The sequence below is a fragment of the Macaca fascicularis genome, chromosome 6, assembly GCF_037993035.2.
Source record: "Macaca fascicularis isolate 582-1 chromosome 6, T2T-MFA8v1.1".
Lineage (NCBI taxonomy): Eukaryota > Metazoa > Chordata > Mammalia > Primates > Cercopithecidae > Macaca > Macaca fascicularis.
Window position 1 is genome coordinate 175,447,096 of NC_088380.1, and position 18,834 is coordinate 175,465,929.

Here is an 18,834-nt window from a genome sequence, read left to right on the forward strand (position 1 = left end):
AAACTGGTGTTTCTTAGACGTGTGCATTAGAATCACCTGGAAGGCTCTCTGAAGCACAGGTGTGTTGGGGCCAACCCTTAGGGTTTTGGATTCAGTAGTTCTGGGGCAGAGTCTGAAAGTCTGTATTTCTATCATGTCTGCAGGTGATGCTGGTGCTGCTGCCTCGGGGACCACACTTTGAGAACCACTGGTTTTAACCAATGGCTTTCAAATTGGGTTTGTTGGATCATTTCTCAGGGGCCTTGACAACAGCGTGTGTGGAGGGGGATCTTTGCTTCAACCCTGCAGGGTGGTTTTGCTTCTAAGTATTTATGATTCTTAAGTTCAATATAAGATTTTAATGGAAGAAAAGATTTAGTTAGCAGGGAAAAAAAAAGTCTGAAAGTTGCTGCTCTTCACCAATCCCTATGAAATGTGCTCTTGCCTCTGACGGGACAGTGTGGCCTCTCTTTTGTACTGTGTCTTCCCTAAGGTTTGGCTCTCCTTCTACTGGTAGTTTCACGTGATTTTAGGTGTAACACAGACATTTTTAACTTTTAGTAGTCATTCTTATAACTATTATAAAAATATAACTAAAATAATTGTTATTGTAATATTTAGTATTTATTTTACTGAGAAGCGGAAAAAAATCTAACATATCCAACTAGCATATCTGTGATTCCCCAGATGATCATTCCTTAAGGAGCAGCTGTATGCAAAAAGTGAGCAGTTGGCCGGGTACAGTGGCTCACACCTGTAATCCCAGCACTTTGGGAGGCTGAGGTGGGTGGATCACCTGAGGTCAGGAGTTCAAGAGCAGCCTGGCCAACGTGGTGAAACCCCATCTCTACTAAAAATATGAAAAATTAGCCAGGCATGGTGGCATGAATCTGTAATTAATTCTAGTTACTAGGGAGACTGAGGCAGGAGAATCGCTTGAATCTGGGAGACAGAGGTTGCAGTGAGCCAAGATTGCTCCGTTGCACTCCAGCCTGGGCAAGAGAACAAGACTCCATCTCCAAAAAAAAAAAAGAAAAAAAAAAAGGCAGTCGCAAGTTGCTGTAAGGCAGCATCTGAAGTGAAAGTCCAGCTGCCACACCTGTCACACACAAGCCAGGGTGGCTGCTGGAGAGGCTGAAGTTTAGGAAAAGCTGCCCTTCAGAACTGTTTGAAAGTCACCTAAGGGGTGGCCCTGCTCCCTCAGTGCCCTTGAGTTTCTTCCCCTTGAGTTGCATGCTAATCGTCCCCTGTTGTCTTTCTTAAACTAATGAAAGATTAAGATGACATTTTGAAAAGGGCACCTCATTAAGCAGCCTTGTCCCCACTGCAGTGCGCACTCCCGCACAGTAGCTAGCTGCCTGTTTATCTTATGGTGATGAGATGTCACCTCTCCTCCGCGGGCCTGCCTTCCTCTGCCTCTTCCTCCCACAGGCCTTTCTCCCTCCCACCCGCCACTCGGCGAGGAGGAAGTGTGTGTGCGCGCATGTGCATGGTAGGGGCGGGGAGAAGGGACACCCGAGTTTTCCTGAATCCCCCTTCTGAGTTGCAGGCGCAGAGGCAGAAGGATGCGGGGGAACACACAGTGGGTCAGGAAGGAGAGAGGCCCTTACCTGTACACTGTGGTTGGAGGGGAACTCAGGCTGTCATAGACCAGCCGCACGTGGCCCTGGTACAGCTCCAGTGCCAGGGGGTCATTGTCTCCTTTGTAGAGAAGGATGCCGTTGTCCTTGTCAGTGGCCACCTGGAGAAAGCAGCCAGGGTGTTAGTAAGGGCTTACCTGAGACTGAACCTCCCTGCTCATCTCACAGAGCCCTCTTCCAGGCAGCAGCTTCTGAATCTGTGCTGCGTCTAAATTCACGTGCATCTTTCCTCCTCCGTCTAGTCAGTAAATCCCCAGAAGGTAAGGCCTCGACTTACACCTCAGCAAGTGCTGACTGAGCAAACCAGTTCCACACAGTTTTACTGAGTGCCTACTGTGCACCACTATGTTCATATATTTATGTATGTCAGGAGGCCCCAACTCTAATCTGCCCTCTCCCTCTGTTGCATAACGTGATCCCGCCCAAGTTTAGGCCCTTCTTTAGTTTCTCTGTATAAAGTAGAATAATAAGGCTTTTTTTGTTGTTGTTATTTTTGTTTTTGAGGCGGAATATTGGCCCAGGCTAGAGTGCAATGGCACAGTCTTGGCTCACTGCAGTCTCTGCTTCCTGGGTTCAAGCATTTCTAGTGCCTCAGTCTCCTGAGTAGCTGGGACTACAGGTGCATACCACCATACCCTGCTAATTTTTGTATTTTTAGTAGAGACGGGATTTCACCATGTTGACCAGGCTGGTCTTGAACTCCCAACCTAAAGTGATTCACCTGCCTTGGCCTCCCAAAGCACTGGGATTACAGGCGTGAGCCACTGCGCCTGGCTAATAAGAGTTATAAAGAAAATGCTAACAATCATAATTAATTCAGTGTTTGCTAGGAACCAGGCACTATGCTAAGAGTCATCTGGGGAATTAAAAAAAAAAAAAATTCCAGTGTCTAGACTTCACCCCAGAACTTGCGGATGGGGCCCAGGCAAATATAATTTTGTTATTTATTTATTTATTTATTTATTTATTTATTTATTTATTTATTTTTTGAGACAGAGTCCTGCCCTGTTGCCCAGGCTGGAGTGCAGTGGCATGATCTTGGCTTACTGCAACCTCTGCCTCCCAGGTTCAAGTGATTCTCATGTCTCAGCCTCCCAATATCTGGGGTTACAGGCATGCACCACCACGCCCTGCTAATTTTTGTATTTTTAGTAGGACTGGGTTTCACCATGTTGACCAGGTTGGTCTCGAACTCCTGACCTCAAGTGATCCACCTGCCTCAGCCTCCCTAAGTGTTGGGATTACAGGCGTGAACCACCACACCTGGCCGAAGATAATTTAAGAAGTTCTCGAGGTGATTCTAAAGTATTGCCAAGGCTGAAAATTGCTGGTTTCAGAAGTTGCACTCATAGCCAGTCACCCGGAATGAGATTCTTGGATTAGTGGATGGGCTTCAGACAAGGGGTTTTGTCTGTCTTGAACTGAATCCCAATTCCGCAGCACAGCGTCTGGCGTACAATAGTTGAATGCATATTTTCTGGAGGATTGAGTGAATGAGGCTGGAAGTGGGGGCTGCAGTTTGCAGCAAGAGCTGGTCAGGAGTTATCTATAGAACTCTCTGGATGAGTTGGTCCAGGTGTCTTCAAGCTGAGTGTTGTCCCTGATGGTGCTTTACTGCTAAGATGGGGCATTCCAACAATTTTCTGAACAAATCAGAGCTTGGGGATATGTTGAGGTCCTTCCAAGGGCAGGGCAGGGCAGGGCGGGACACACCTGTAGGGAGATGTTGGCCTGAGGTCGAACCTTGGCAGAGGCCAGTTCCACATAGGAGTCCTTGCCCACGAAGTTGACGGTGATAAGCTTCTCGCATCTGGGGCCGGCGAAGCCTGGTGGGCAGCGGCAGGTGGGCTCCTGCTGCACCACAATGCACTGGGCCCCATTCTGGCACTCATATTGGTCGCACGGGCTGGTCTGCAGCAGGACCATGGGTGGCGGGTGCTCGCAGAAGGGTCCACTGGAAGGTGGGAGAGAATGGCGGAGGGGGGAGATAGGAGAATGGCCAAGAGGAGACAATCACAGTTACTCAGGCCAAAGAACCTCGAGCAGAGAGGTAGAGTGAGATGGGAAATAACACTAGTTCTACGGGCTACTTCCAGCCCTGCCACTAACCGGGGCAAAATCTTTTCCTTCTCTAAGCCCCACATTTCCCATTTTTAAGAGAGTTGGGGTAGCCATAGTGGCATGAGCCTGTAATCCCAGTTACAGGGGCAGATCGCTTGAGCACAGGAGTGCGAGTTCAGCCTGCGGAACAGAGCAAGACTCCGGCTCCAAGAAATAAAATCATGGAGTTGGACTAGAGTAGAGGTCCCTAAATTTCAGTGTCATCAGAATTGCCTGGGGGTGATTTCTTAAAAGAGCACATTCCCACCCTCGGAAAGATGAATGGACAAACAAAATGTGGCTCATCCGTCCAATGGAACATTGTTCAGCAGTAAAAACAAAGGGAATTCTGACATACCCGACAGCATGGATGAATCTTGAGAACATGATATACAAAGTGAAATAAGCCCGATAAAGGACAAATGCTGTATGTGGCCATTTAGATAAAGCATCTAGAGTAGCCAAATTCATAGCAACAGAAGTAGAATAGAGGTTACCACTGAGGAACCATCATGTTTATTCTCCAGCCTAGAAAGAAGATTCTGGTCAGTATGGCCATGTGGCTACCTCTACCCTGCAAGCTGGGCTTCACGATGGTGGCATCTTCCATTAGTTGGAATCCTACCCAAGCATGACATTACATGAGCTGAACCTAAGCCCGGCTTTCACGTGGAGTTGCCACAAGTAGCTCTTCTCCCATCTACAATGTGGGATCACCAATACCTGCTCTATTTCCCTCATGTGGACATGTAAGGACTGCAAAGGTGTCAGGGGAATAAAGGCATCACCCAGAACCAGGGCTACGGCCACCTGGGCCTGAGTCTCCACCCTGGCCACCTTAGCCAGTCAGCCCCAGGCCCTGCCACATGGCCCAGGCTGCCTCTTTCCTGAGGTGCCCTCCTGCCTTACCTGAAGCCCTGGGGGCAGGTGCATGTGTAGCCATTGATTGTGTCCATGCACTGGGCCCCGTGGCGGCACTTGTGGGCCACACAGTCATCATTGTCTGTCTCACAGAGCTTCCCGCTGTAGCCAGGGACACACTCGCACCTGGAACACAGGCAGAGGCAAGGCTGTTCCTCAAGGCAGGGCCAGCTTCCAGGCAGTCTCTCTCCAGCCCCCCTCAGCAGATGACCGCTCCCCATCTCTTCTATCTACCTAAGTTCCTTTGGGATCTGCAAAGCCTGGCCCCACAGCAGGTTTCCCTGGTGGCCCATGGCCTTTGTTCCATTCATGGTGGGGTGAGTCTTGTATTCCAGAGCCAGGGTGAGGAACACAGGGGTGGACTCATCCAGCTTTTGGCTTGGATCTGTCACTTCCTACATGAAACTGACGTTCAGTTTGGTCCTTCCTTTGGGTCAGGCACTGTGCTATGCCCCTTTCTCTGAGTTCTCATTGAGGCCTCCCAGGACCCTGTAAGGGAGGGTCTACCATACTCCATCGTAAGGAAGAAACCAGAGGGCAGAGAGCACTGCAGGCACTTCCCTGAGGATCCCCATACCCCCATCGAGTGATAATACTTAGTTTACACTTGCGTGTCAGAAACTGTTCTAAGTGGATCAGTCACTCATTACCTCTCTGTGTTTCAGTTTCTTCATCTTTAAATGCAATTGATAAATAACTCCACCTCTTACGGTTGCTTTAAAAATGATATGCTATGCTTTGTGTAGTGCATTAAACATTAAGTAAATATTCAACATGACATGTAGAAGATGATATGATACTATTTGCACTCTGAGATTCAGACCAGGATGAGAGAGGCAAAAATCTCTTCTGCCTTAATAAGTGGCTTATATTACCTGGGCAAGAGGATGGGAACACCTGCTCCACCCCAGGCCCTGCACACCAATCTGGCCCTTCCTAAAAGAGTGGTGCGTCAGCAATTCCATTATCGCCCCTTCTAGACAAGGTTTAAAACCTGGCCAGAGGAAGCCACCTTGGCTAAAACCTGGTCTCCTTGAGTGTGGGCCAGAAACGTGCATCTCTGGGCTCCTCTGTCTGGGGCAACATTCGGGCAACATTCAACCGAAATCCCACCATAGAAACACACCCGAAGGCACCGAGAGGCTGAGTCACAGAGGCTTAGGTGCACCCACAGGCACATATAAGCAAATGATTACTGGCGCCTCTGCCTTCTGCAAAGCCTGTGTACCTTTGTGGGCCTAACAGCTGAATTCTAGTGGGCAGAGTAAAAATAATAGCCACAACCTATCCAAGTCAGAGGCGGCGGCGGCATGGCAGAAGGAGGCAACACAGGCAGGGAGGTGAGGGCGGAGGGAGTGAGCTCTCTGAACTCTTAGGCTATCTGAAAAGCAGCCCCACGGGAGAATCAGGGCAAAGGGATGGCCCTCCCTCATTCTTCTCCTCCCTCTCCTCTTTAGGAATGGATAGAAGTGGGGAGGAATCCACACGTGGCAACCCCACTGGCTTTGAGGTTGGCAGAGCATCGTTGGGGTTGGCAGAGCATGATGCAGGCTGTAGGTTCATAGCTAGGTAAGACACAGAGGGGTGACGTGTCCTTGACTGGAACAAGTTCCAGAAACTGAGGACTTACGGGCCTATGCTCAAAAATTGAAATCTGCTACGATCTGACCAATTCATCTTTACTTGACTGGCAAATTTGAAATATGTAACCTATTGCTGCACTAGAAGTACAAACTTACATGTTCAACCAGAGTCTTTTAAGGAAACACATTGAGAATGCCTTCGAGGGGCATGTGCTCAATATAGCACCATGTATACTTCTGCTACTGTGTCAAACTTGGCCCAGGTAGGCATCGGTGTGTCTCCTGAATTCTAAAAAGTAGTCTCAGAGCAACTTAAGCTATTTGACTTTCTCCAAGGCAACAATAGCTGGCCAATACTTACAGGATAAAATCCAGTATCTTAAGCCTGGACTTTGAGGCTACTGGTGAGGTCTTTATTAGGAATTAGGGAAGCTATTCTCACTCTCAGACTAAGCAGTGGAGGTCTGGAGGCAAATGTGTTAACCTCCTTCTTCTTTTAAAATGCTGCAGCCCTCTCCATACCAGCAAGTCTCAAACTTTAATGAGCAGACAAAACACCCAGGGATCTTGTTAAAATGTGTCTTCCGATTCAGGGAGTCTGGGTGGGGCCTGGGAACTAGCATTTCTAACAGACGCCCATGTGATGCTGATCCTGCTGGTTCAAGAACCTCTGGTAGCAAGGACCTATATAATATTTCTCCATCAACTAAACAGAGGCAGCTGGTGCTATAACCTGCATTCCCTGTTGTTCTCAAATGCTTGCCTTTATCTTTCTTCCAGTTAAAGTGTAAAGTTTATGCATTTTAATATGTGTTGGGTCTATTGATTCTGCACAAGGGGGAGTAACTGAGTGCTGTCCTTGGTTCCAGGACATCTGGAGTCTCTGGATTTAGCTGAGAAATCAGTCAGGCCCAGACTGATTCACAGCTCCACCCCTTTATATGTGTGTGCAAAGGTGGCTTATGTCACTTCAGTGAGCCTCATAAAATGTGAATGAGTTTCTACGTTCTAAGATTGTTGGATGTCGGATAATACACCTTGCCTGACGAATAATAAGTTAGCAGTACATGCTAGTCATTGTGATCTTTCTTTTGGCTATTGTTATTTTCAGTATTATGGACAGGCAGTATCTGCCCTTCATTGAGACCTCATTGAGGGAGGGAACGTACAAGGAGAACTCCAAGGATAAACATCTTCACACTTGGGCAAAGGTCACCCTGACTGTGTATCTCTCTGGCTAATATCCCTATAGGCTGCCATGGGATATGAGCTGTTTGGTGATGGGAGATAAGGGAGATAAAATGATAAAATGTTGCACTGGAAGAATTTTGATTTAAACACATTTTAATGAAAACCTAACATTATTGAGCTGGCCTGTAGACCTTCTCAAGATAATGACATCACATATAAATACAATATCTCAAGATTATGAAAGCTAGACTGATTTCGTTCTTTCCTATATTGTCCTAGAACTCAAGGGACTTTGGTTACAATAGAGGTTTCTAGGAATAAGTTCTGGGGATCATAAAAACCTGGCAGTGTTAGCTCTCCAGCACTCCAACCCCACACCTGCACCTTTGACCTGTCTTTTTTTTTTTTGAGACAGAGTCTTGCTCTGTCACCCACGCTGGAGTGCAGTGGTGCGATCTCCGCTCACTGCAACCCCTGCTTCCTGGGTTCAAGCGATTCTCCTGCCTCAGCCTCCTGAGTAGCTGGGATTACAGGTGTACACCACCGCACCTGGCTAATATTTGTATTTTCAGTAGAGACGGGGTTTCACCATGTTGACCAGGGTAACCCCTAGACCACTTCTGACCAGCGCTGGTGCAAGCCTGTGTCCTCTGAGCTTGCTGTCCACTCAACCAAGAGGCAACTTATCTCCTCTCCATGGGCAGATCCTCATTCCCTGCCCCTTCCCGGGCATGCCCAAAGCACTCTGCTTGCCAGCCTGGCCTGCTCTGCTTTGGGTTCACATTTGCATTTACACATCTCTTCCCACCCCTTGCCCCTTCATTCTTCCCTGTCCCCTAACAGTATCCCATACTTGGTTAAAGATCAGCAGTAAACTGAAGTCAAATCTGGGGGTGGAAGTAGACGGGGAGGTCCTGTGAGGCATCTCTCACCCTTGTACTCAGGTAACTCGACCACCTAAAAGTCCCACCTGGCATATCTGATGGGGCACAGGGCAGATGAGGTAGGTAGGAATGGGGTAGACACATGGAAGGGCTGAAGCTTCATTTGGTCTCATTGAGCAAAACCAGAGCCTCTTGGCATTTTCCCTGGTGATGAGCTCTAGGCTTGTGATGTGAAAATAGAAAAGGGAGACATAAGAAAAGACATGCTCATGTCTGCCTCTCACCCTTACTTACTCGCTTCCTCTTTCCCCAGTGGGGCCATCCTTCCTTCTCTCAACCCATCCAAATTCTACCCACCCTCAAGGGTCACCCACATTCTGCTCCTAAAGGGGTGGGGCTGCTTCTCTCCTCCAGCAGGCTCTTCCTTCCTTGGAACCCCAGCAACACAGCCAGAATCGTGGGGCCTAGAACTTTCTTCTTTCCTAAATATTTACTCAGTGTCAAATCTTCCTCCCCTAGGTCCATGGCAAGGGCCTTGAGGACAGGAATTAAAACCATCTTCCAATCCCCACTACACTGCACACAATCAAGATCTGTGGACTGATGGGTGGGCTGGGGAGCAACAACTAGAACTCCTGCTTCTTAGATTCTAAGATTCTAAGAGCTTACAAGTTCAAGTTTCAGAGATTCTCTAATTCTAAATTTCTAAGATTCTGTGATTGGACTTTCTGAGATCTTGGGGTTCCCTGAAGTCCTTAGTTTTACTGTTTAGACTCATAGTTGCAAACACTCGCAGAGTCTGAGAACTCTCTGCCCTGTGACTGAGAACAGGACAGACTCTGGGTGATGACAGCTCCTGGACCCATCGAGACCTAGAGCGTGAGCTTCTGCCCCCCCGAGGCTGGAGATGCCACTGGTGGGCATTCTCCTTAAAGACTTGTCAGCACAGGCATGGAGCTCTGGGCCCAGTGCCCTCATCCCTAGGGGAGGCTCTGTAAGGTCATTTATGGGGTCTGCTAAGGGAACATCCTGGGGTCTTTCCAGTTGCCTTGGACTGCCTGTTTTCCAACACCCTGACTCCTTGGTGCTAGCGGCTTCCCTCTGGTGTTAGAGATTGCTGGGGAGAAGAAGGAGGCAGCTGTGTGCAGAAGGCAGGATTGGGGTCGGGAAGAATGTTTTTGGCCACAGAGTTCTGGGATCTCCCTCTTGATGTCAGAAAATCCCCAGTCTCAAGGGTCTCATGATCTTCTCCAGAAGACGCAGTGGCAAAAGTTTTCATGAAGGAAGGTGAAAGGAAGAGGTGAGTACAGGGCCTGGGAGGGATTTCCAGGGATGCCATTGGATCCTCAGCCTCAAGAGCTGGATGGCTTTCTCCTGAGGCAGCCTCTCCATCCACCCTGAGGGCCGCTCACATGCTCCCCTGGCTCCTATTGGCTCTGCTGCTTGCCATGGAGACAGCTCCGCCAGTGGCCATGCTGCTGGACCATAGTGCTCCTGCCCCCTTCCCCTGCAACAGGTGCATACGCTGAAAAACTTGCTGTAGACTGGAGGGGCAGCATACTGTGAAGGCCGCACATGGAGAAGGTGACCAAATACGCTTTAGACTCTGCTTCCCCAGTGGAGCTGCTCTACTTCTTTAGCTCTGGAAAGGAGGGATATGCTGAGAGCACTGGGAAGTTGGTGGGAGAGGAGAGGCAAGGAAGAAGGTGCAGGGAAGAGAAAGAGTGGATCTTCCTCTGTCTCTGTCTCTCTCTCCCCCTACCTACCTGTCTATCTACAGAGACTTAGAGACGCCCACAGAAAGACAGAGGCACGCATAGGGAAACAGAGACTGAGAGAATTAGATCATGGCTGAATCAGAGACGCAGAGAAGCACATGACAGAGAGAGAGAGAGAGCATGCAGAGAGACCAGAGACTGCCTAAAACCTAGACTGTTAGAGGCAGAGTTTTCATGGACTCTGTGCTGGGGGCACGAAGCCAGGTCTTACCTGAATCCTTTGTCCAGGGGGATGCACTTGGCCTCATGCTGACAGAGGTTCAGCTCAGGCACACAGTGGTCGATCACCTCGTCGCAGAGCTCACCTGGCACGGATGGGGGAGATAGCTCAGGCCTCAGGCAGGGTAGGCATACCCTGGCCAGAAGATCAGAGTATTGGGGGGGATACCCTGGCCAGAAGATCAGAGTATTGGGGGGGATATCCTGGCCAGAAGATCAGACTCATCCAGCCCCCGGTCAGGTGGGCATGGACATCAGGAGTCCTGCCTTCTCACTCCTTGTGTATCCTCCTGCACCTCTGCCTTGGTTTCTTTGGCAGTGACCATGGGAAGATTCCAGGTGTCCTCCTGGACACTGTCCTAGTAACACTGTCCTAGCATCACCATTTGGCTGTTTTACTTGATCTTTCAAGGGCAGGGGTAGGTGCAGCTGAGAGCACAGGATGCCTGGTCCTGACTTTGGGCCATGCTTATTCATTTGTTTTTTTCATTCCACACTTATTTACTGAGCACCTCCTGTGTGGCAGGCCCTGTGCCAGGTGCTGGAGACACAACAGTGGCCAGGTCCTGTCCTACCCACAGCTTATTTGGGAAGGTCTACAAACAAGCAGGCAATTACAACACAGACTTGTAGGTGTGAACAGAAGGGCAAACTTTGTGGAAGCACAAGGGGGACCCACAGCCTCCCCCAGGAGGTCAGAAGAGGCTTTAGAGACACAGACAAGGCTTAGCACCCCGGTTCACCTGTTATAGATAAGTAAGCCCCTTGGATTTTTCAGGGAAGGAATATGAAAGGAATTTGAAGTTCTGGTCTCTAGACACAGTGCCTTTGAAGTCTGCAGTGCTACAATATACCTAATGGATCATAAATACCCAGGGATGGCCCTTGTAGATAAGCCCCGAAAAGCTTACACCACCTGAAAATGTGTTTTAGGAATGTGGGGGAGGGTGGTAAGACAGAACAGCAGCTCCCAAGCAACACCAGCTTTTAAGATCTGAGTTTTGGGTTTCCTCAAATTCCACTTGGTCAAGCCAGATGGAGAGTGATCTAAGAGAGGGAAAGGTCTAACCATGAACGTTCTCTCCAGGAGTGGAGTGGGAGCAGGGCAGGCTCCTGCTCCCAGGGTGTAGGCAGGTAGGTCCAGAGGGCTGGCTGCAGGGTAATGAATAACAGACAGCCCCTAAGTCTGTTCTTTGCTGTTGGGGGGACAGGCTGACCCCAACCATGTCCTGGGAGGGAGCACTGAATGCCTCCCTCTCCAAATTTTGCCTTCAGCCTCTCAAAACCACAGAGGGCACTGTGTTCCTGAGAAGCCTCCTCTTTCTTCCTTGTCATCTGGAGAGACCCAGAGAAGCAGACAAGCGTCTGTGTGGGACTTGCACATTTTCCGGGACAGAGCAAACCACCAAACCTCATTTGGTACCTGGGTTTCCTGGGAATGAATTCTGGTTGACACTTCCTAGCTGCTTGACCTTGACGTTGGCAGTTGTGGACATTAAATGAGATTATACAAGCACTCACTGTCAGGACCAAAGTGCAACAAATCAGCAGTGCACCCTGGTCATCAGCAGACACCAGGTAGGCCTCAACTGAGGCAGGAAACCCCTTCATCAATGCCTCCTCAGTGTCCTCCTGCTGCCCATCTGCCTGCTCGAAATTCAGTTCAAGCCCCTCCCCCGCCACAAAGCCTTCGTTAGAGCCCCACTGCCGTCTCCATTTTCACTCCTGGGGTTTCTGTCATCTCTCTTCCGGCACTAAGCTGATTCTTCTTGACCAATGACTCTATACAGTGATTCTTCTCATGGACCAGAAGCCCCTGTGGGCTGAGGGCATACCTTAGACTTCTTGGTCTCCCTAAGTGGCTAATTTAGTAGTCTGTATACAGTAGGTGCACAGTAAGTGTTGCCTGTTGCTAATGCAACTCTTGGCGACAATTCCACTCTCAGAAGATGAAAGATGGAAGGGGAGGTAACCCCTCAGCAGTTTTCTTTCTTTTCTTTTCTTTTCTTTTTTTTTTTTTTTTTGAGACAGAGTTTTGTTCTGTCTCCCAGGCAGGAGTGCAGTGGCAGGATCTCAGCTCACTGCAACTTCTGCCTCCTGGGTTCAAGAGATTCTCCTGCCTCAGCTTCCCGAGTAGCTGGGATTACAGGTGTCCACCACCATGCCCAACTAATTTTTGTATTTTTAGTAGAGCTGGGGTTTCACCATGTTGGCCAGGCTGGTCTCGAACTCCTGATCTCAGGTGATCTGCCTGCCTTGGCCTCCCAAAGTGCTGGGATTATAGGTGTGAGCCACCACACCCGGTCCCCACAGCAGATTTCCATACACTCTTCCAGCACAGAAGCTTGTCTGGGGTCCTAGGAAGCCCAGGATTATTACAGTGAGTGGTTTTCTCAATTGGTGGTGGTACGTTCCTGCAGTTTCAAGAGTGTGCTTGGGGATAGTGTCTGTTGGGCTGGAGGCTTGATAAAGGTATGGGCTATGAGGGATAATGGGAGCCATTTGGCTTCCTTCTCTGCCATCTTTAGGGATGCTTCTATTTATCTTCCACAGCTTCCCACCACCCACTTTACTCCTGACATAAAAGCCTGGTTCCAGTAGTCCAGGGCATGGGGGTCCCTGAGCTTTCCCCTCCTCATTTTCTCCTTGCCTTAGGCTGGTATTTCCTAAAAGTGCTTCTTGCAACACAAGATCTCTGGGCTGGGAATAGTGTTCGAGGGTCGGGTAAGGGGGAAGCTCTGAGATCAAATAAGTTTGGGAACTGCTGGGTTAAACAAACAGCTTTCTTTAAAGCAGGAATTTTCAGAACCTCTAACATGCTAATTTGTATCATGGTACACCAAGAAGAAGGTTAGTATCATATGCAGTACTTCCCAAACTTCTTGTCTCATGGGGACTTTTCCTCAAATTCATGCAATTCCAGTCTGGGATATGCTACTTTTGGTTGATCTCATAACAAAGCGGGCTGTGTTTGCACCAAAATTGGTAGCATTTTGCTTCACAACCTAATGATATATTTAACTGCCCTTTTTAGGGGCTATTAATGTAGGAAAATAAAGGTATTGTGTTTGGGGCATGGGTGGGTGGAAAGATCTTCCTGAGGAATGATCTCTTGTGGGAGCCTTCCTGGATTCTCTGGCTGGGTTAGGTTCCTCCTCTATGATCCCACACCCCCAGGGCTTATAGATGTTATGTTCTCTTTCTAATGAATCCACACCTCTGTCCACCAGACTATAAACTTCTTATGAGAAGGAACTCTGTCTTGGTCATTTTTGTATCCCTAGCTCCTAGCTGAGTGCCTGGAATATGTGGATTTCAAGAGACGGTTGACTAGACCTGAAGGAAGCATAAACACAATGCAAGCACCTCTCTGCCAGCCTCAAACACCACTGGGTCTACAGGGGCCCTAAAGGAGGGAATGGCCAGCAATGAGATGAACAGCAGCTAAAGAGCCTGGGACTCTGTTTCAAGTGGGAAGGAGTAGTGATTTGCTGGTGGCTGGTGGTGAAGCAAACAGGCCTTTGGGGAGCCCCTCCTGGCATAGCGCGGTCTTGGGGTCCTAGTCTCTGTCTTCAGGCAGAGAGGAGGAGAGTCCCCGGAAGAAGTTAAGAAAATGGTATTCTAGCGACACCCCTCCACCCAGCCATACACACAATCATGAGATCCTTACCCGTGTAGTTAGGTGGGCAGACACACACGTAGTTGTTGATCCCATCCACACAGGTGGCATTGTTTTCGCAGTCATTGTCCTCACAGTCATCTGGGTTGATCTCACACCGCTGCCCCTCAAAACCCAGAGGGCAGGAGCAGCTTTGGGATGTGTGGGGTGAGGAGCAGGGGAGTCAGGGGTCAGGGAGAGAGGTGGGTTGGAGTGGCAGAGAGGAAGACCGGGTGGGAAATACAATTAGTTTCTCCTTCAGACGAAGGTCTGAGAAAGCACTTTGGACATGTGAGACCTTGGGGCCCTGAGCAGGAAGACCCTGAGGAGCCTAAAAGGTCATTTCATCCAACCCCATCTCTAGGCAATGTTCTGTCTCCCCCGGCCCATGCTGGCTGCCTCGCTCCAGGGCTACTGTCCGCTGACAAGGCCGGTGTCATCACTCCCCCAGCTGGAAGTGGTTTCCTGGATATGGCTTAAATTCTTTCAGCTGTCCTCCAAACCACCCTTCCTTCAGCTCTTCTGAGGCACAATCGCTTTTGCAGGTAGAGACAGCATAATAAACATCCTCCTTTAAGTGATTTTTTTTTACTCGACGGCAGCCCTTCTATCTCAGGGTCAGGGGGTGGGCAGAACATAGTGCCCAAGGTCCCAGACTCTGCACCCGGGTTTCCTGGGGATGAATTCTAGTTGATACACTCTAGCTGCTTGACCTTGACCCTGGGTGGTTGTGGAGATTGAATGAGATTATACAAGCAAAATGTTTAGAAGGGTACATAGCACATAGAAAACGCTCGGAACCCATTAGCAAGCTTTGGTTCTACACAAAATCACCCTACTTCCTTAACTGTTCCTCAGGGACGCCATTTCTCCCCATCATGTATTCCTGCTACTTCTAAGCCCCTCCAGCTTCCGGGGGACGAAGGCTAGAGTGGGAGGATCCCTCTCCTGCCAAGAGTGAGGCCTTCGGGTCAACTTGGCTTCAAACACTGTGGGCCAGCAAGATGCATTTCCTTCACTTGCCTCTACAGTATTACATCTCTTGGACAAAAACCTCAATTGCCTGCATCTCTGCCTGATCTCGGTCGTATCCCCAGGACTGGGCATGCAAGATCAGTTAGAACAAATAAAGGCTGTGCAGAAGAGTTGGGGGTGGAGGGCGGAGTGAGCAGCTAATTGATTAAATAAATGCTGCAATGAATCTCGATCCTTCCTTGGCCTAACCCGTTTGTCAGGGATTCTCACTCCATCCACGAGTGTGCACTTCAGCTTCAGACCTGGAATTTCAGGTTCCAGAGATTACTCTGATTTGGGATTTAGCTAAAAAAAGTAAACTACACTCAGCTAACAGGCAGTGAATTTCAGTGGTCCTAGAATCCTCCTTAATTGGTCTCCTTTCTGTGACTGAAAACTGTATCACATTTTCTACAAAAGGCCAGGAGCCTCTCGGGTCTCAGCTTTTGGGGTACAGCAAAATGACTAATTCCTTTTTCCTGTTAGGGACTCCGGGCACTCAGGAAAAAGGCTACTTCTTCAGAGCCAGACAGAGCGTAGGTTTCGGAAAGTCCTAAACCATGGTGTTGCCCGTTTGTTTTCCTACAGACCAGTTACTTTGGCTCCCCCAGAGCCTTAGGGCTACCTGGCAGTGAGATATGGTGGCTGGTCAAGGAAAGAGAGGTTGCTAAAGGAGTGACGGGGTGGAAGGAGGCTGATGTCTCCCTGTCCTCATTGGAAACCTTGGAAAGCTGTCGAGGAGACTCCGGGAGCCATGAGTTGGTTGTGGGGATGAGAGCAGACCTCGTCTCCTGTGTTGGTCTTCTGTGTGGCCTGCTCTGCACGCCTTGGCTGTTCTTGTGAGCAGGCAATGCAGCAAGATTAGAGAAGCATGTGTATGAGGAGGCTGGTGATGCTGATGACTCAGATGTGTTATGGGTTGAACTGGGTTCCCCCCAAAAAGATATGTTGAAGTCCTAACCCTGAATACATCAGAACGTGATCTTGTTTGGAAATAGGATCTTTGCAGATGTGATGTTAAGTTGAGGTCCTACGGAAAGAGTGTGGACCCCTAATCCAATATAACAGGTGTCTCTAAAAGCAGATGGCCATGGGAAGGCAGACACAGGGAGAGCACTGGTGACTATGCAGGCAGAGAGAGGGGTGCTGCAGCCACAAGCCAAAGAATGCCAAAGATTGCCAGGAACACCAGAAGCCAGGGAGGGACAAGCAAGGACCCTCCCCTAGAGACTCAGAGGGAGCACGGCCCTGCTGACACCTTGATTTGGAACTTCTATCCTTCAGAACTGTGAGAGAGTAAATTTCTGGTGATTGCAGCCACCCAGTCTGTGGTTGTTGTGGCAGCCCTACGGAATTACTCTAGAATGGAAGAGGGGAGCAAAAGGGAGCTTCCTGACAAGCACCGCTCCCCTTCACCCGCCAGGTGCTGGCCCGATGGAGAAGAGTTTCCCTACTCCTCGAGGAGTGCATGTGATCTCTCCCATCACTAGTAACTGGCGCATTGCCTTAACCTTCCACCCGATTTCCCGGATCCTGTAGATCTGGGCCCTTTTCTTTTTCCTCTAAGTTCTAAAAATATTTTCAGTTCATCTGAAACTCTTCAACTGAAGACGGAAATGGGATATTTCTGCTCACTCGAACCTCCAGGGGAGATGGAGAAACACAGTTGCCTGAAGCGGGGACCTCTTCCCTCATCTGACCCGCATCCCTTGCCTGGGTGGGGCAGCCCAGGCTGTGTGCCCTGGAGGGGTGTTTCCTGACTGGGGTCCCGGGGCCGCCTCCATATTTCCCTGCAGTTTCTCCTCACCCCTGCTCTACATGAGCTGGCAGGAGTGGGTGGTTTGGCTGACTCCAGGCAGGAAAAGGAACTCTGCCTTCAATTTCACTTTTCAGGAGGCAGAGCTTGATGGAGCTGGTTTGGCAGGTGGACACATGGGCGGGCGGGTTCCCTGGGGAAGAGAACCGGGAGCCCAGAACTTGATTTCTTCCCCAGACCACACAGCAGCCTCTGGCCAGAGTGCTTTTGATATTTAATTGGTTGCAACTTGAGCTCTAAGACACCCACATGTGGCTTGGCATGGGGTGCCCCCACCTTTATTGCCAAGGGGCTGCCGCCCCCCCAACTGGCTCCCCAGGGATGCCAAAGGAGCCCGTTCCCAACAGTCTGTTTTTGTCAGGGTCACAGGCCAGCAAAACTGGGCATCTGAAAGCTGCTGGGGAAGGTGGAAGCAGGAAGGGGTCCTGAGGTTTGGGTGGAAGCCTAATCCCATTCCTAGGACAGGGAGGAGAAAAACCTAAGTGGCTTCTATTCCCTTTTCTTCTTGAAATGTTAATGTGAGGAAGGAAAGAGGACTGGAGGTGGGCTTGGATGATCCAGGAATGAGCATCAGGAGATATGACCTAGAGCAAGTCCATTTCTATGCCTCAGCTTCCCTGTCTGTTCAATGAGGATAATACCTACCTACTGGATAGGGTCATGTAGGGATTTAAATGAGATAATACTTGACTAGTTGGTACCTGGCATAGTAAGCATATAATCAATGCTACTTATTTTATAACTCAGAAAAGCATGGTGGAAGTGCCAGACTGGTGGTCTTTAAGCCTTCACCCAATCTTTCTCTGACTTTAGCCAGCAGCGGACACCTCCCTTATAGGAAGCATGAGGTTGGGACCTGGTTTCAAATCCCTGTCCCAATGCTTAATGTAACTCTGGGCAAAGGATTTGTCCCTCTGATGCTTGAACATCCTTATCTGCACGGTGGGGATAAATTGTCCTTCCCTTATAGGGTACGAAGAGCCTTGAGATCATTCCCATAAGGGCCAGTACAGCACAGGCCCTGGGCATGCCCTCGCTGGGTATAATCTCTGCTTCTTTAGCCTGCCCAGGGAGCCCTCCAAGGTGAGGGATATGGTTTGGCTGTGTCCCCACCCAAATCTCACCTTCAATTATAATAATCCCCAAGTGTCAAGGGTGGGGCCAGGTGGAGACAACTGAATCATGGGGGCAGCTTCTCCCATACTGTTCTCATGGTAGCGAATAAATCTCATGAGATCTGATGGTTTCATAAATGGGAGTTCCCCTGCACAAGCTCTCTTTTGCCTCCTGCCATACAAGATGTGCCTTTGCTTTTCCTTTGCCTCCTGTCATGATTGTGAGGCTCCCCAGCCGTGCTGAACTGTGAGCTCATTAAACTTCTTTCCTTTATAAATTACCCAGTCTCAGGTGTGTCTTTATTAGCTGTGTGAGAACAAAATAATACAGTGAGGGAGGCCAGGGGTGAGCTGTTACCTGAACCCATCCTTGTGGCTGTCACTCAGGTGGCAGGTGCCTCCATGCTGACAGGGGTTCTGGATGCAGGTGTTGATGGGCACAGTGCAGTCCTTGCCCTGAGGAGCAAAAGAGGGAGAAGCACCTGGTTAGGGGGCTTCTGGGGCTGCCATGGCCCAGGGGACCTCAGGGGTTCCAGCATGCTCTGGGATGAGGCTGGGGAGATGACAACAAGCAGCCCCTGGGAAAGGCCTGCTGTGTGACTTGGAGCCCACCCATGGGAGCCCTCACCCCTAGTCACTGCACAGTGAGAAGGGGAAGAGTGATGAGAAGCCCAGAGTTCAGGCTCCAGCCTCACTACTTCGCAGACTTTGCACCCTTCTCTATCCCAAACTGCAGGGCAAGAGCCCAGGCTATGGATTCGGGCAAAGCTGAATTCACATACAGCTGGTTTCACATTCCAGCTCCACCCCATCTGGCTTGGCTGATCGTGACTTCACGAAAGCCTCTTGACCTCTCCAAATCCACCTCACGGGGTTGCTATGAGAATTAAACTTGAGCTTTCACGTAAGGAAAAGGTTACACAGTGTGTAATCCAC

General features: G+C 49.6%; 1 protein-coding gene across 2 annotated transcripts in view; it reads right to left on the minus strand.

Annotated features, from left to right (window-relative positions):
* SLIT3 (slit guidance ligand 3) overlaps nt 1–18,834 on the minus strand; it is a 695,238-nt gene that overhangs the window by 21,750 nt on the left and 654,654 nt on the right. Inside the window, exons 27-32 of one of the 2 annotated variants that reach the window (XM_015452236.3) lie at nt 18,257–18,354; nt 13,966–14,105; nt 10,288–10,381; nt 4,629–4,766; nt 3,333–3,573; nt 1,590–1,720 (exon numbers count right to left, since the gene is read on the minus strand). In XM_015452236.3, the coding sequence (XP_015307722.3) occupies nt 1,590–1,720; nt 3,333–3,573; nt 4,629–4,766; nt 10,288–10,381; nt 13,966–14,105; nt 18,257–18,354 (842 nt within the window). The remainder of the gene's footprint in view (nt 1–1,589; nt 1,721–3,332; nt 3,574–4,628; nt 4,767–10,287; nt 10,382–13,965; nt 14,106–18,256; nt 18,355–18,834) is intronic. The other variant, XM_065547045.1, reaches the window with a different exon arrangement.